The sequence below is a fragment of the Nerophis ophidion genome, linkage group LG10 (assembly GCF_033978795.1).
Source record: "Nerophis ophidion isolate RoL-2023_Sa linkage group LG10, RoL_Noph_v1.0, whole genome shotgun sequence".
NCBI lineage: Eukaryota > Metazoa > Chordata > Actinopteri > Syngnathiformes > Syngnathidae > Nerophis > Nerophis ophidion.
The window spans coordinates 36,806,764-36,825,243 of NC_084620.1; the positions used below are offsets into that span (position 1 = coordinate 36,806,764).

Sequence of the window (18,480 nt, forward strand, 5' to 3'; positions counted from 1 at the left end):
TCGCAAGTGTTTTTGTTTCATGTTTGTAGTTTATAGCCTTTGTGCTAGTCTTTTGTTTCATAGCCCAGTTTTTTGTACCGCCATTGTGCGCGCTTTTTGTTGGTTCCTGTTTTTAGTTTTAGTGTTAAAATAAAGATGTCTTTACCTTCACGCCGTTTCCACTCCATTCGCTTTGCACCTCGGGAAAACAAACCAAGACCATGTCTAAGCCTGACAAATATGGGTTGAAAATGATTTGCAAATTTTTATTCCGTTTACATTTACATCTAACCCAATTTCCAAACTCATATGGAAACGGGGTTTGTCAAAGGTGGGGATTGAACCAGGAACCCTCGGGTCCCCTCATTGTGGCTTGTGAAGCCCTTTGAGACACTTTTGATTTAGGGCTATATAAGTCAACCTTGATTGATTGATTGATACAAAGGCTTAACCAAAACAAAAATGCATGATTTTGTTTTGTTGTTTTTCTTGTCCCGGATTTGATTAGAAAATCTGGTGTTTGTTTGCTTTTGTAGACAACGTACCTGGCATTTGTGTTTTGAGTAGCCACGTTAATTACATTCAAAATGGACATAGCGTATCCTGCTGCTAATTTGTGCTAATTAGACATCCTGGCCCGCCAACAGTTTAATAACCATTTGGCAGAAATGCTAAAGAACGACTGATGCATGTCACATTAGTAGAGTGTAACGTACAGAGTTTGGCTATGATAGACATGTACGGGCCAATTATGTGCAGGCATCAAGTCGGCGTTCACTATAGTTATCCTACATGCATCCTTTTGACAATGCGTATGTTATGCACAGCCACAATCTGGAATAATGGTCATCACCATGGCAACCTGCACCGATACAGCCTCATACGTGGTGATGGCTGAATGAAAATATGTATCTTTACCTGACAGCTTGTTCTGATGAAGGAATTCCATTTGCAACCTCTGCCCTGCGAGCTGGGCCAGGAGGTACGGCGTAGAACAGGTCGGGTGCCCGGTGGCGCACATAACATCGGCCCCGCTGAACACCAGCTCCATGGTGTGCAGCACGCCAGGCAGCAGCACAGCAGCACACAGCGCCTGGACACACAAAAAAAAAGACATGGAGAGAGTTGACTTTTCTCGCTGGGGGAGATGCCGTTTTTATCCCGCTTCATAATGCATTTTTAACTTAATATTCAATAATTTTGACACGAATCACGCCGCTCCGTGGATGTGTGGGCGCACAGATAACTCAGACCCGTCACTTTTTTGGGAGCTGGTTGCATTTCACTGGAAAGCAGCAAGACGCTTAAAAGAGAGAAAAAAATACACCTAAAAAGCCTGCGCGTCTTAGCGAGGACAAAGCGTCTATAAAACGTCACCACAAGACCGTATAAAAGTTTAGAGTGGAGTTCTGCTTGCTGATCTCCAAAGAGAAGTTAAAATAAGATCAAACTTTAATACTTCTGGCGCGAGTCATTAAATCCCTAATCCCTTTTGGAGCAAAAAATAAGGGGGTGGGGGCGGTGTGGTGACTGTGAGCTGGACAAATAGGCCACGTTAAACAGAAAAAGAAGGTGAGGAATACAGATGTGAATACAAGCTGAATAAAGCTCACTCTGTTCTATTTGAAGGCGTGTTTTATGGCAGAATGGACGTTAATGTCCATCATTTGTGGCTTAACCCTTCGAAACTTGCACTCGTACTCCATTACCCACCTGGGATTGACAGAAACTAATGGCACCTGTCAGTCAACTCAGCCATCATCACCTTGTTCCTACAAACCCCCTTTCCATATGAGTTGGGAAATGGCGTTAGATGTAAATATAAATGGACGACAATGATTTGCAAATCCTTTTCAACCCATATTCGGTTGAATATTCTACAAAGACAACATATTTGATGTTCAAACTGATAAACGTTTTTTTTTTTTTGCAAAAAATCATTAACTTTAGAATTTGACAAAAGAGTTGGGAAAAATGGCAATAAATACCGATAAAGTTGAGGACTGCACATCAAACACCTATTCGGAACATCCCACAGGTGTGCAGGCTAATTGGGAACAGGTGGGTGCCATGATTGGGTATAAAAACAGCTTCCCAAAAAATGCTCAGTCTTTCACAAGAAAGGATGGGGCAAGGTAGATCCCTAAGTCCACATTTGTGTGAGCAATTAGTCAAACAGTTAAAGAATGTTTCTTAAAGTGCAATTGCAAGAAATTTAGGGATTTCAACATTTACGGTCCATAATATCATCAAAAGGTTTAGAGAATATGGAGAAATCACTCCACGTAAGCGGTATGGCCAGAAACCAACATTGAATAACCGTGACCTTCGATCCCTCAGACTGCACTGCATCAAAAAACGACATCAATCTCTAGAGGATATCACCACACGGGCTCAGGAACACTTCAGAAAACCACTGTCACTAAATACAGTTTGTCGCTACATCTGTAAGTGCAAGTTAAAGCTCTACTATGAAAAGTGAAAGCCATTTATCAACAACATCCAGAAACGCCGCCAGCTTCTCTGGGCCCGAGATCATCTAAGATGGACCGATGCAAAGTGGAAAAGTGTTCTGTGGTCTGACGAGTCCACATTTCAAATTGTTTTTGGAAATTTTCGACATCGTGTCATCCGGACCAAAGGGGAAGCGAACCATTCAGAATGTTATCGACGCAAAGTTCAAAAGCCAGCATTTGTGATGGTATGGGGGTGCATTAGTGCCCAAGGCATGGGTAACGTACACATCTGTGAAGGCACCATTAATGCTGAAAAGTACATACAGGTCTTGGAACAACATATGCTGCATCTAAGCGCCGTATTTTTCATGGACGCCCCTGATTATTTCAGCAAAACAATGCCAAGCCACATTGAGCACGTGTTACAGCAGCGTGGCTTCGTAAAAAAAGAGTTTGGGTACTTTCCTGGCCCGCCTGCAGTCCAGACCTGTCACCCACGGAAAATGTGTGGCGCATTATGAAGCGTTGAACGACTGAAGCTCTACATAAAACAAGAATGGGAAAGAACTCCACTTTCAAAGCTTCAACAATTAGTTACCTCAGTTCCCAAACGTAAATTGAGAGTTGTTAAAAGAAAAGGTGATGTAACACAGTGGTGAACATGCCCTTTCCCAACTACTGTACTTTGGCACATACTGCAGCCATTAATTTCTAAGTTAAGTATTTTTTGCAAAAAAATAAAATAAAGTTTATGAGTTTGAACATCAAATATATTGTAGTGCATTCAATTGAATATGGGTTGAAAATGATTTGCAAATCATTGTGCTCCGTTTATATTTACATCCAACACAATTTCCCAACTCATATGGAAACGGGGTTTGTAATACGGTTTCTCCAAGAAGTGAGTACACTCTCACATGTCAGCAAACATTTATTAAACTTTTTCCAGCTGAAATTGACATGCAATAATGCCACACAACCATTATAATGGGCTGGCTGCAATGCAAGCAGCCCATATTATTATTACTCATACTTTGAACTTTATTTTTCATCTTCTTATAGTTCCAAGACATTTCTCTTCCAGCCACTACGAGACCAACTGGCCTACGTACCCCCACACATAATATACCGTCGGAAAGGTCTCGTTCGTGTCCATTCATTTTCTACCGCTTGTCCCTTTTGGGGTCGCGGAGGGGAGGTTGCTGGAGCTTATCTCAGCTACAATCGAGCGGAATGCGGCGTACACCCTGGACAAGTCGCCACCTCATCACAGGGCCAACACAGACAGACAACATTCACACTCATATTCACACACTAGGGACCATTTAGTGTTGCCAAGCAACCTATCCCCAGGTGCATGTCTTTGGAAGTGGGAGGAAGCCGGAGTACCCGGAGGGAACCCACGCAGTCACGGAGAGAACATGCAAACTCCACACAGAAAGACCCCGAGCCCAGGAATCAAACCCATAACCTTCTTGTTGTGAGGAACACGCACTAACCGCTGCATCATCGTGCTGCCCTCCCAAAAAAATGCCATTGTAAGTTGATAATGCTAACACAGACACTCGGAAACATGTTAGCATACTAGCTAATGCTAAAAACGCTAGCGTAATTACATTGCAATACCAAAAGTCACAATGTCTGATAGAATTTTAAAACTCAAAAAACAGAATGAAAATGTACAGTTTTTTACCTAATGGGACACCCAAAATGTACTTGAATATAAAGAAAGTGGGATTTACAACATTAATTATGAACAATAAAACACTGAATATTAACAATTATGAACAACTTTTACTTCTCAGACCAGCTCCTTGATAGTTGTGGCTCTTTTACAATCAAGCAAAGAACACACAAGAACAATGTTAAAAAAAAACAGCAAAATATGAATGCAAAGTTTAATAAACACCTACAAAATAAAATATTATGTAAAAATGTGCTTCCACATCCGTTCCTGACACACGCGTTTCGGGCTAGGTGCTCTGAAAACAAACCCTGCCCACCCTGCTTTGTTCCTCGTCTGAGCTGCTGTGACGTAGATTACCGTAATAACTCCTATAACACCCAAAAGCACAGATTTTGACCATTGAATTACTTTCTATAGTTTAAGACTTACAGTAATGAACAAGTACATTAATAATCAATTTTTACAGCTTGTCCCTCATAATGTTGACAAAATAATCGAATGGAAAACTACACAATTTGTTACTGCATACATCAGTGGAATAATTGGGAAACCTTTGTTTGTTTACTTACTAATAAAAGACAAGTTGTCTAGTATGTTCACTATTTTATTTAAGGACTAAATTGCAATAGGAAACAAGTTTAGTGTACCGTAAGATTTTTTGTTAAAATAAAGCCAATAATGCAATTTTTTGTGGTCCCCTTTATTTAGAAAAGTACCGATAAGTATCGAAATTATTTTAGTACCGGAACTCGTACCAAAATATTGGTATCGGGACAACACTAATATACATTATATTGAAAGTTTTGACCCTCGTCCCATCCTTTTTTGTGAATGACTGAGCATTTCATGGAAGCTGCTTTTATACCAAAGCATGGCACCCACCTGTTCCCAATTGGCCTGTTCACCGGTGGGATGTTCCAAATAAGTGTTTGATGAGCCTTCCTCAACTTTTTCAGTCTTTTTTGCCAATTGTGCCAGTTTTTTTGAAACATGTTGCAGGCATCAAATTCCAAATGAGCTAATATTTGCAAAAAATAACAAAACTTTTCCAGTTTTGACATTAAATATCGCATCTTTGCAGTCTATTTGTTACGTCTAAGTGGCATAGTGATGCCAAGTTTGTCCTTTCGTGGATGCGTCGAACGAGAACACAGCAAGAGTTAAGATATTATGATCTATTAATGTAACAAAAGGAGCTATGAACAAAAATACTGGAGCTAACAGACAACACAAACCAAGGGCACTTGCACGAAAGCTAGGAATACAAATAGAAACTAAACTGGCACGAAGGCACACAAAAAGGAAAAACAATTCATCAGCGTGAGAGCTGGAATAACACAAAGGCTTAGCGTGAAAAGCTAGCGCGAAAATACATACATCGAAGTGCAGTCGTAACGTTTTGCATAAGAGCAAATAGTAATAGCAGACGTACCATTGCATGAAAACAAACTTGGATCCCCGAATGAACACAAAGAAGCAGGCTTATATAGGGAAGGTGATGACCAGTAACAGGTGTGCGGGACCCGAGAGTAGCAGGTGGAACTAATGAAAAACCATGGTGACAAACTAAACAGGAAATGACGGAGAGTGATAAACAATGGAGCAGTAAACAATAATGTCTAGAGATCCGAAAAGCGCATCCCAACACTATTTAATTGAATATAGGTTGAAAAGGATTTCCAAATCATTGTATTCTGTTTTTATTTACAAATTACACAACGTGCCAACTTCACTCGTTTCGTGACAAACTAAACAGGAAATAAGCGGTCAAATGATGGAGAGTGATAAACAATGGAGCAGTAAACAATAATGTCTAGAGATCCGAAAAGCGGATCTCAACACTATTCAATTGAATATAGGTTGAAAAGGATTTCCAAATCATTGTATTCTGTTTTTATTTACAAATTACACAACGTGCCAACTTCACTGGTTTCGGGGTTTGTAAATCCATATTGCTATACAACAGGGGTCGGGAACCTTTTCGGCTGAGAGAGCCATTTAAGCCAAATATTTTAAAATGTATTTCCGTGAGCGGCATATAATATTTTTTTTTAACACTGAATACAACTAAATCTCTGCATTTTTAAGTGAAACCAACATTTATAGAATATAATATGTCACAAACTCGCATGGCAGCAGTAGTAGCAACCCCGAGATGCAGGAACCAGAAGAGCGACATCAACAGAAGAGAATGAAGCAGTCTTGCATGTACAATTCTAAATAGTCAATCTTCGAGCCCTGAGGAGCGCGCAAGACAAGCATAAATAGAAACATGTTGATTGGCAGCCGGTGTGGACCGGCTGCCAATCAACAGCAGGTGAGGGAAAATAAAACACAGCACTCAACAGGACTTGCAGGAAATGGAAACAAAATAAGAGCACTGATGGGAAGTAAATACAAAACAAAGAACACAAACAGAAATTTACAGATCTTCACATATTAATTATCCTATTCTTTTTAATAACATTTTTATTCGGAAGCTCACCGATGATAAATAAAATGCTTCTTCCCATTAAAGCGACTTCTTGAACAGGTGCGGTAGAAAACTGATGGATGGATTACAATGTATGAGAATGTTTTATATTTTGAACTTTATTTTAAACACTATGATTACCAGGGGAATTATTAATTACTTATCGTGTTAAGCAATGTCAGCCAAGATTTATCGGAGAGCCAGATGCAGTCATCTAAAGAGCCACATCTGGCTCTAGAGCCATAGGTTCCCTACCCCTGCTATACAAGCTATATCCAAGTGTACGTTTTTATAGTATTGCAGTGTGACGAGATAATGTGAGCGATGATACAAACCAAAATATTTAAAAAAACACCCGCATTGCTGGGTGTGACTTCAAAATGGAGACAAATACCGAAAAAAGTCTGGCTAAAGAAGTTTTTTTCCTACTTTTCAGTCCACTTGATGAACAAAGCATTTGATACATCTTCAGTGTCTTTTGTTCAACGTCTTTACCTGCCTCGCCTGCCGAGGTGAGAGACAAAAGACAACGCGTCAGCCTCCTCTATTGATGTGACATTGTGGACACCGACCCGCAACAAAGTGGATCAGCGGCGAAGTCAGGTGGCGGGGAAAGTGGAATTTCAACGAGCAACCTTTCCCTTTCATCCGACACAGCCCGAGCAAGGAAGTGTCCATTGATCGGTTTGTCCACGCTCCCCAAACAAAGAGCTTATTGATAAAACATCTGAAATAACAAGTAAGCGTCCATGAATGGCAGCATTACGGTATGTTAAAGTGTGTGTTGTTGCAGTGCACCACGGGGTCAGATTAAGCCTCTCATGCTGCCCAGCCTTATTTCGGATCATCTCTGGAAAATGACCTTCTGTGTCATAGCAATTACCACTGCAACTGGAGGGATTGTTTGTGTGTGTGTGTGTGTGTGTGTGTGTGTGTGTGTGTGTGTGTGTGTGTGTGTGTGTGTGTGTGTGTGTGTGATGATATAAGTGGGTCCTTTGACACCTTCTCTAGGTCACGTGGCCTGCCGAGACTCCACCGAGGTCACCGGGATATAAGCTTCTAATGGGGACCGTGGGAATAAAGAACAGAGCGGATAAAGGCGAAGTCGGATGCGAAGATTCCACAACATTTGAACCAGACTGGTAGCACGCTCCGTCGGATTTGGGCCACTAGCTATTATAACGTATACACCTTATCATTAGGATCCAAGCATTCCTTCATGACCCTTAAAGAAGTGCTTAATGAAATTACTATGAAGGACATCTTCCCAAAAACCGCAGCAAAAATAATAAGTACCAATATTTATTTTTGACTCAATTATATTTTAAAGGGTTTAAAACAGGGGTGTCAAAGTCAATGCCCGCAGGCCAGATTCGCCCAGTGCATGAATTATCTGTGGCCCCCGGGGATGATATATTTATATAGCGTTTTTTCTCTAGTACTCAAAGCGCTTTACATAGTTTTACATTTTACATTTTTACATGTAAAATCTTCCACTCTTTCTCTGTCTCATTTTGTTCACCAAAAGTTTTATCCTGTGCGTGAGTGCACAAAAGTGAAACCCAATATCTAATTTTTACATTTAAACCAGTGTGGGTGGCACTGGGAGCAGATGGGTAAAATGTTTTGCCCAAGGACACAAGGGCAGTGACTAGGATGGCGGAAGCGGGGATCGAACCTGCAACCCTCAAGTTGCTGGCATGGCCGCTCTACCAACCCAGCTATACCGCCCCGATATTTGATTAGTATTAGAACCGCGGCCTGCTGCTGTTTTGCACGCACCAATACTCCCATCAGTGTTGGCGCTAGGAATTTTCTAAATGGGTTCTTAGGGACCCCATCAAGTCTTAAAAATGCGGTCCCAAAGTAAATTTTTGGGGTCCCACTGTTTAGGAACAGTTTTTGAAAACAAATTATATGCATTGTCATTACCATGAATTAATTAACCTGGACCCCGACTTAAATAGGTTGAAAAATGTATTCGGGTGTTACCATTTAGTGGTCAATTGTACGGAATATGTACTGTACTGTGCAATCTACTAATAAAAGTTTCAATCAATCAATCCTGTTATAGCTCACATTCTACTGTATATTGTGTTTTGTAAAAAGTTTGTCATAAACCTTAATTTTAAAAAAAGGTAACACTTTAGTATGGGAACACATTTACCATTAATCAGTTGCTTATTAACATGCAAATTAGTAACATATTGGCTTTTAATTAGTCATTATTAAGTACTGTACTTATCAATGCTTTATTCTGCATGGCCTTATTATACCACCAGTAAGCCATTAACTAAGAGTCTTCCCTCAAAAACCTCAGAATTATTGCTTACTAGTAACCCTAACCCTTATTGTCAAGAGGCGGGGGTTTACTGTACGCAGCTTGCTGCGGGGTTTGTTCTCCCGGGATGCAAACGGACTATTCCGGACCAGGCGTGAGGGTAAGAACATACTTAGTGATCTAACTAAAAATCTGGCCAGGGCATGAGGTAAACAAACAAAACTACGGCGTGGAACAAACACAAAACTGTGGCATGAAACAAACCACATAAACTATGGCTTGGAACAAACAAGAAACTGTGGCAAGAGAGGAACACGACTCACGTGGACACGGCGTGAATGGAGCAACATGAACTGCGGCAACGCATGGAAGCAAGCAATGACGCCAAGTTGACCGACTGGCAAAGACAGGCTTAAATAAGGGTCTTGATTAGAAACAGGTGTGCGGTCTGAACACCAGAGGCGTCATGTGGTTTATTTATTTTTTTACATATGTAACATAATCTACAAATATACTAAGAATTGATATTGCGATATAGTGGACTAATTTAGAACAGCAGTTTCTTTCATTAAAAAATTACGGCTCATTTACTTAGGAAACTTATCCCGCGGGCTGGATAAAACCTGTTTGTGGGCCTGATCCACACATTTGCACATTTTCTAGATGGCTCTCCACGGCTATATCTGCACTATATATAGAAATTACGTCCATGTCGTTTTTTTTAGACCCGATTTCGGTAGCGCGGTATTCGGTGATCAAAGTCTTTTTTTGGCGGTCAAGTTTTCGGTACATCACTTGTCAATAGTGTGCAAAAATTAGGCTGTATATATCAACTCATACTGTAAAAGCCAGGTAATGTTTCATGTTTGTGGTTTGGATTTAATGTCAGTTTTTCCCATGTTTACGAACATGCCGTCCGTGCCTGAAAGTCGATTTGGCGGAGGATAAGGAAGTGTTGTTGTGTGTCCGGGGAGGCAGGGATTCTACAGAGATGAAAGTGTGTGCTCGGGAGGTAAAACCTGTTGGAATTGTGTCGTTTCAGGGTTTCACCTTAATTGAATGTGGCGTGCCCCCACCACATTTTTATTATCGCCACACCTTGAAAATAAGGGCTTTTTTTTTTGCACTTGAAAACGAAAGTAATATAATATATCGTCGCCCCCAAAAGAAATAACACAAAGTCCGATGCTATTCTTAAATTTCATTACCAATCTTATGATAACAAACAATGGCACAATTCCAACAGGTCTTACCTTCCATGAAAACACCTTCGTCTCTGTGAGTCTTCACATCCCCGCCGGTCACGCAACAACAATTCCTCATTTTTAGCGAACGGTGTGTTTGTAAACATGGGAAAAACTGACATCAAATCCAAACCATGCAAACATAATACATTAACATTAGCTGGTCATTACAGTATGAATCAACAAATATAGCCTAATACTTGCGCGCTATTGACAAGTGATGTACAGAAAACTTGACCAACGAAAACAGACTTTGATCACCATAAACCACGCAACCGAAACCGGATGTAAACAAAACGAAAAAAATGTTGTCAGCATGTTAATAATAATTAATAAAAACAGATTTGTTTTAAATGTGCCACGGCTGGTTATACCAAGCCGTGCCTTTTTGTTGATGTTATGCTATGTTTTGTATAAGTTCCTTTCCTGTACTTTCATTTAGGTGACTTTTCCTGTTCTGTTGGTGTTTTTTCGGGACCGCTTCAAAAATCTTTGTCTCAGCACTGTGTCCCCTCACCTGCGGCTGATTGGCAGCCACGTCAGAAGTGGTCAATCAGCTGGCAGCTATTTATGCCTCGTCCTCAAGTCGCTGCTTGAGTATTGTGAGATGTTAGCTGTTTGCTGTCTGGAGTTCTTCTAGTATCCTGTATGCCTGTTTCCTGGTTCCTGTTTGCTGTCTCCTATGTTCTTGTCATCCTGGTTCCTGATTCCTGTTGTCCTGCCTGATTCCTTTGGACATTAAAAGTCATGTTTTCCTGTATCCCGCCTGCCAACTCTGCATCTTGGGGTTCGTCACCATCAGCACTACCTGACAGTATGTATACATTTTTTGAGCCTTTTTAAAGAAAATCCTTTTGTGGAAGGGGATTGTGATTAGCGTGCTTGCAGGAATAAAGGTCAGTGCCTCTGTCCAGGGTGCTGAAAACAGAGCGCCATCAGGCGGGGGCGTGGCATGTGCTGATAGCAAGACACAGCTGGCAGATGATTAGTTTGCACAGGTGGTACGTGTTAAACTAATCATCTATTGTCTTTAACAGTGGGCGGCCGGGTGCAGGAGGAGGAGGAGGATCGGAGAGACTGAAAAGTCAACAAAAGTACCTATTTGAAAAAAACTACAAAAACCATAATAAACACTGTGAACTCCGCACACCTGGCTTCCAGTGTGAATCAGTGGGACTGTAAGTAAAAAAAGCTTACACATATCATCATAGCAAATTAAGCAAATTACTCTGACGCCCCTACCACCGAAGGTATCTTGATAGTTTAGGCAAAACCCTGCATTTATAATTAGGTTGGTAATAAAACTAAGAAATAACATCAGACTTTGTGTGATTTCTTCTGGGGGTTACAATATACTATACTACTTTAATTTGTTTAAAAGTAAAAAAAACAACAATTTAATTTCCAAAGTGCAGCGGTAATAATAAATGCCATGGTGGTGCGCCACATTCAATTACATTCAGGGGAAACCCTGATTATGATTACTATTAAGATCCATAATGTAGCTATTGGCGTGTCTGCTCCAAGCCAAAGAGGAGCCGCAAAGTCTCAGTGAAAGCACGGCATCCACATAAGCGAAACAACTCCATGACACACAACACTGGTGTGTCTGCTCCAAGAAGAAACTGCAAAGTCTGTTGCAAAAAGTGGCAAACTTTTACAACACAATGTACAGAATGTTTTTCTGCATGTTGTGAATCCAGTTTTACAAAGTCTGTAAAGAATCAGCATGATTCGAGAGAAGGATGCTACCTAAACATCTAGTTCACTTAAAATTATAAAAAAATAATTAAAAAAAATTATACGACACAATAAGAAATTGCCTCCAGCTTCCTGTAAGTAAGTAAGTAAATTGTATTTATAAAGCACTTTTCACAGATAAAATCACAAAGAGCTGTACAAAACAAATGTGAAGTAAAACAACAATTCAATCAAAACAGGGGCAACATCATAAAAAGGATACCAAATGGATTACAAATGATAGTTAAAAGCTGTTTAAACGAAAAGCTTTACTAAAAAGATAGATTTTCATATGTTTCTTAAAAGTGTCAACACAGTCAAGATCACGGAGGGACTGGTGCAAATTGTTCCAGAGTCTGGGAGCAATAGCCCGGAATGCCAGGTGTCCACAGGTTTTAAAACAAGTTACTGGGATCTTTAGAAGACCCTGGCCTGAAGACCGGAGGCTGCGCCCTGAAGAGTAGAGGTATAGCAAATCAGTGATATACTGAGGGGCCCCACCATGCAATGCACAAAATGTCAGGACTAAAATATTCAACTCAATGCGGAATTTAACTGAGAGTCAATGAACACTGGATAAAATGGGGGTGATGTGGGCTCTTCTGGGTGCACCCGTCAAAAGTCTGCCGGCTGTAAGTCTCTTTAGCGTTGAATTGTAGAAAAGAGTGAAAAGAGAGTTGCAATAGTCAATGCGAGATGAAATGAACGCGTGAATGATCATTTCGAGATCAAATTTTGACGACAAATTTCTCACTTTAGAAATATTTCGGGCATGATAAGAACAGTTTTTGGTCAGTTGACAGCAGTGACACTCCAAAGACATTGACTGATCAAACACAAGCCCAAGGTTTCTGAGGCTGCTTTTGACAGATGCACCCAGAGCACCAAGGGAGTTCAATAATCAGAGTTGCCGTTTTGTTTGAATTATCTGGAGGAAATCTGAGGACAACCAGTTTTTAATACAGGATACGCACTCCAAGAACTCAGATAAAAAGTGAAACTCTGAATCATTGAAGGAGCATAACAGTTGAATATCATCTGCATAGAAATGATAAACATTTTTAAAACTACTGATCAACCTCCTAAGTGGCATCAGATACAACAAAAACAAAACAGGCCCCAGAACAGAACCCTGTGCCCCACCACATGACAGGTTGGACATATTGGACATTACATCATTAAAAGCAACATTAAAAGTTCCATTGTCGGAAGGCGTGGTGTTCCTGGGATTAAAGGCCTCACCTTTTCTCCTCTAAACATATTGCTGGGTATTGTGGCCACACAGCTCAATTTTTGTTTCATCTGACATCACATGGACAAAGAGAAGTCCTTCTAGAAGAAAGTTCTGATGTCAGATGAAACAAAAATGTAGCTGTTTGGCCACATTACCCAGCAATATGTTTGGAGGCGAAAAGGTGAGGCCTTTAATCTCAGAAACACCACACCTACCGTCAAGCATGGTGGTGGTAGTATTATGCTCTGGGCCTGTTTTGCTGCCAATGGAACTGGTGCTTCACAGCGAGTAAATGGGACAATGAAAAAGGAGGATTACCTCCAAATTATTCAGGACAACCTAAAATCATCAGCCCGAAGGTTGGGTCTTGGGCGCAGTTGGGTGTTTCAACAGGACAATGACCCCAAACACACGTCAAAAGTGGTAAAGGAATCTCTAAATCAGGCTAGAATTAATGTTTTACAATGGTCTTTCCAAAGTCCCGACTTAAACGTCTGGACAACGCTGAAGAAACAAGTCTATGTCAGAAAACCAACAAATTTTGCTGAACTACAACAATTTTGTCAAGATGAGTGGTTAAAAATTCAACCAGAAGCTTGTGGATGGCTACCAAAAGTGCCTTATTGCAGTGAAACTTGCCAAGGGACATGTGACCAAATATTAACATTGCTGTATGTATACTTTTGACCCAGCAGATTTGGTCACATTTTCAGTAGACCCTTCATAAAATTCATAAAAGAACCAAACTTAAAAAATGTTATTTTGTGACCAACAAGTATGTGCTCCAAGCACTCTATCAAAAAAAAATAAGAGTTGTAGAAAGTCAAGACAGCTATGACATTATGATCTTTACAAGTGTATGTAAACTTTTGACCATAACTGTACATAGTCGAACATCATCTAATTAAGGCGTTTGTTTCAACAAAAAAAGGTGGTTTTAACCATAAATAATGCAGTAATTCAAGGTTTCTTTCAACAAATAGTTTGGAAGTAAAATAGAATATAACTTTATTGTCATTGCACTTTAAAAGCACAATGAAATTAGTTTTCAATACAACCCGTCTGAGAACAGACCTACAATATACAGTACAGGGCAAGTAGAATAAACAGGAAGACTGATGTGTTGCCACCTAGCTGAGCCTCGTAAAGAGGCAGGTAGGAAAGGTAAACATGGCAGGAGGAAAAGGAGGAAAAAAAAAAGCAGCTCCCAAACTAGGATCGTAGACCGGAAAAAGAAGCAACAATAAGCACAAAACACATGTTAGGAGAGACACAGAAAGACTTGCGACTTGTAACAGGGAGGCATCCGGCCCGAAGCCACAGCCATCGGGGCGCTGCTCCGTTGTCCATCATACTGTACGTCAGGTGGTTGAAGGCGTGGGATGGTGGTGGGGTGTGCGAGTGCAAATCTGTGTAATTGTAGTTTATGGGTGCGTGTTTTGTCCATAAGCCTGGCAGTCGCTCGGTTCGGCGTCGCGAAACAGAGTAAACACCCTTTTTTTAGTGTATTTTTCTATTTGATTTTTTTTGTCCTGTCTGGCTATGCAAGTAAATCATATAGTTGATGCTCACATCGGCTGTACACATTTACTTGAAAAAAATAAAAGTGTGAGATACTTCTCTTGTTGCCTTATTTATATTTGACTTTATTAAATTGATTTAATTATTATTTGGTGCAGAAGGGGATAGAAAGAGAAAAAAAGGAAGACAGAGGGAGGACAAGACAGATACAACAACAGCAAACACAACAACATAACAACATAAGCAAATAGGATATGTACAAATATTATGATAAAAGTGATAGCAAAGAAGCAGTTAGTGAAATAAATATTAATAATACAGAAATGACAATAAACATTATTACACTACAAATGGAGCAATACAAATACCAATAGATATATACAGTCACCCTCTGCATAGCATTATCAGTAGCCAGAGGAGCCTGTTCAGTGCTAGACTGCTTCATCCCAAGTGCAGGACTAATAGATTTAAAAACTCCTTTGTCCCACACGCCATTAGACTGTACAACTCCTTTCTGGGGCGGGGGGCGGGGGGCAGGGGGTACAAGGATGCAGGGGATACAAAACAATAACAGTGCAATACGTTTTCATAACATGGTCACTACTGCCTACTTTCTCTTGTTATATTCTTATTTTACTGTTATATTTTTATTCCCATTGTTGGTTTTTATTTTTTATTCTTATTGTAATATTTCTCTATTTGTTTCCATTTAAGCCCCCATTATTTACTTTTTTTAAATTGATCTCAACTCTGTACACTGCTGCTGGAAGTTTAATTTTCCTGAAGGAAGTCTCCTGAAGGAATCAATAAAGTACCATCTATCTATCCATCTATCTATCTGGAAATAGCGCTACTGATAATGAATACCACCAATAATTACCTCTTTTGTCAACAATACAATTGTTTCAACTGCAACAATACATGTATGTAATGATAACTTGAAACACAAAAGAAAGCGGATAAATGGAGGGGACGAAAGAGAAGCCAACTGTATTAACCTTGTAGATTGTTATACTAACAATAGGTTACGCTTTGTCAGAGTAAACATCCCTACTGTCCTTGAAGAAGGTGGGAAGGGATTTCGGAGCGTCTTTCGCTGCAGTGGTCTTGACGGGGTGTTTACAGCGTGGCCTTGCCAATGACGGTGCAAAAGGAACCGAATTGTAGTTAAGGATTGTTTTGGTTAGTGTGAACAGACACATTTTAATGGTTTGTCTGCTCGAGTTGTTCGTTCTGGCCGTCAAATTGATCATCATTTTGCCTTTCAGAGCAAAAAGCTTCTCTGAGATGTTATCAATTTTGCGATTCAATTCAGAAGTCGTCAAAGTTTGAGTGCTTCCAGCTCTGACCAACCCATCCATCACAGCTTCTCGGCTCTTTGAACGGCTGCCACCGTCTTCCAAAGTTGTCGATGGACCAGGGCAACGCTCAATCCAATCAGCAGGCGACCTGTTATCACAGTTCCAATTAGAAAGATATCTTCAATGTCTTTGGCGGAATCGTCAGGCACATGACTCTCCACTTCCTTCAGTAGTTCATCGTATATCCAGCAGCAAACGTTCCGTCTAGATGGGCACGCTCCCCAGGACCTGGACTTCTCGTCAAGAAGAGCTTGTCAATTTCGTTGAAAGAACAGTTTACCAAATCCATATTTTTGATTTCGGACAACAGCGCAAAAGAGATGCTCTCAGACAGTTAAGACAAAACAAAACGTGACAAAGAGCAAAAAACGGAGAGATAAGTGAGAGGGAGAGGAGAGCGTCCACATTTGTTGACAGCCAGGAGAAGAAGTACCGTATTTTTCGGAGTATAAGTCGCTCCGGAGTATAAGTCGCACCTGCCGAAAATGCATAATAAAAAAGGAAAAAAACATATAAGTTGCACTGGAGTATAAGTCGCATTTTTTGGGTGAAATTTATTTGATAAAACCCAACAACAAGAATAGAAATTTGAAAGGCAAATTTAAATAAATAAAGAATAGCGAACAACAGGCTGATAAGTGAACGTTGTGTGAGGCATAAATAACCAACTGAGAAGGTGCCTGGTATTTTAACGTAACATATTATGGTAAGGGTCATTCAAATAACTATAACATATACAACATGCTATACGTTTACCAAACAATCTGTCACTCCTAATCACTAAATCCCATGAAATCTTATACGTCTAGTCTCTTACGTGAATGAGCTAAATAATATTATTTGATATTTTCCGTAAAGTGTTAATAATTTCACACATAAGTCGCTCTTGGGTATAAGTCGCACCCCCGGCCAAACTATGAAAAAAACTGCGGTAGTAGTAAGAGGAGCAGTGTAACAGAAAGTAGTGTGTGGCTTTTAAATGTTAAGGTAATTTAAAGCACAAAGATACAAATTCTACAAATCTTTAAATCTGCTGGCAGATTCATTCTATTCACCCACTGCGGTGAGTTTTTCCTTGCCCTTATGTGGGCTTTGTACCGCGGATGTCGTTGTGTCTTGTGCAGCCCTTTAAAGGCCTACCGGAATGAGATTTTCTTATTTAAACGGGATAGCAGGTCCATTCTATGTGTCAGACTTGATCATTTCATGATATTGCCATATTTTTGCTGAAAGGATTTAGTAGAGAACATCCACCATTAAGTTCGCAACTGGAGAAAAGCCCTGCCTCTACCAGAAGTCGCAGATGATGACGTCACATGTTGATGGCTCCTCACATATTCACATTGTTTTTAATGGGAGCCTTCAACAAAAAGTGCTATTCGGACCGAGAAAACGACAATTTCCTCATTAATTTGAGCGAGGATGAAAGATTTGTGTTTGAGGATATTGATAGCGACGGACTAGAAAAAAGAAAAAAAACGCGATTGCATTGAGACGGATTCATATGTTTTTAGACACATTTACTAGGATAATTCTGGGAAATCCCTTATCTTTCTGTTGTGTTGCTAGTGTTTTAGTGAGTTAAATAGTACCTGATAGTCGGAAGAGTGTCTCCACGAGTGGCTTGACGCGCAGTGTCTCAGGGGAGTGGACGGCAGCTATGGGCGGCACAAGCTCAGCTGATATCCGGTAAGAAGTGACTTTTTAACCACAATTTTCTAATCGAAACCTGCTGGTTGTCATTCGGTTGGGATCCATGTCCGCTCTGATCCATAGTAAAGTTTCACATCCGTGAATTTAAACAAGGAATCACTGTGTGTTTGTGTGAATAAAGGCTAAAGCCTCCCAACTCCCTCTTTCTACTTTGACTTCTCCATTATTGAACAAATTGCAAAATATTCAGCAACACAGATCTCCAAAATACTGTGTAATTATGCCGTTAAAGCAGACGACTTTTAGCTGTGTGTGTGCGCAGCGCTCATATTAATTAATACGTACAGACCTAACTGCTAGGCATCTCTGCCTGTCGCACCTCCTCCAGTGCACTTCGAGGTCAGCTGCAGGGTCGTCAGCTGGTGCCACCGTTCACTGATGTTTCGCCCCCAAGCCAGGACACCTCGCGGTGGGGGGGCAGTGGCTACGCGGGGACGTCTCCCCGCGCCACTCCCTGCAACTGACCTCACTGGGGTGTTGAGCCCCAAGTGTTGTCCCTCCTTCTTAGCCACATCCAGAAACTTGCCTTCTCTGCCTCCTCTGCCAACTCCTTGATGGCCTTCCTCAGGCTGGAACCGGTCATCCCCGCCGCACGCAGGAGCCGGGTTGCAGAACCTCCTACGAAGCCCCTGCATCCAATCTCCACGGGGTGAATGGACGCAGACCAGCCTCCCCCCTTGCAGTCCTCTGCTAGGTCGCTGTACTTTGACCTTTTGAACTCATGTGCTACTGGTATTCCCTCCTCCCATGGCACGGTTAGTTCAATGATGAGGACTTTCTTAGCAGCTGAG

At 40.8% G+C, this 18,480-nt stretch overlaps 1 protein-coding gene across 3 annotated transcripts in view; it reads right to left on the reverse strand.

Annotated features, from left to right (window-relative positions):
* The window catches only part of arap2 (ArfGAP with RhoGAP domain, ankyrin repeat and PH domain 2), a 288,224-nt gene that overhangs the window by 123,425 nt on the left and 146,319 nt on the right, over positions 1-18,480 (reverse strand). For all 3 annotated transcript variants that reach the window (XR_009808512.1, XM_061913586.1, XM_061913587.1), the window contains exon 14: positions 898-1,072. Coding sequence is in view for 2 of the 3 variants with exons in the window: in XM_061913586.1 (XP_061769570.1) it covers positions 898-1,072 (175 nt within the window). In the remaining variant the exon portion in view is untranslated. The remainder of the gene's footprint in view (positions 1-897; positions 1,073-18,480) is intronic.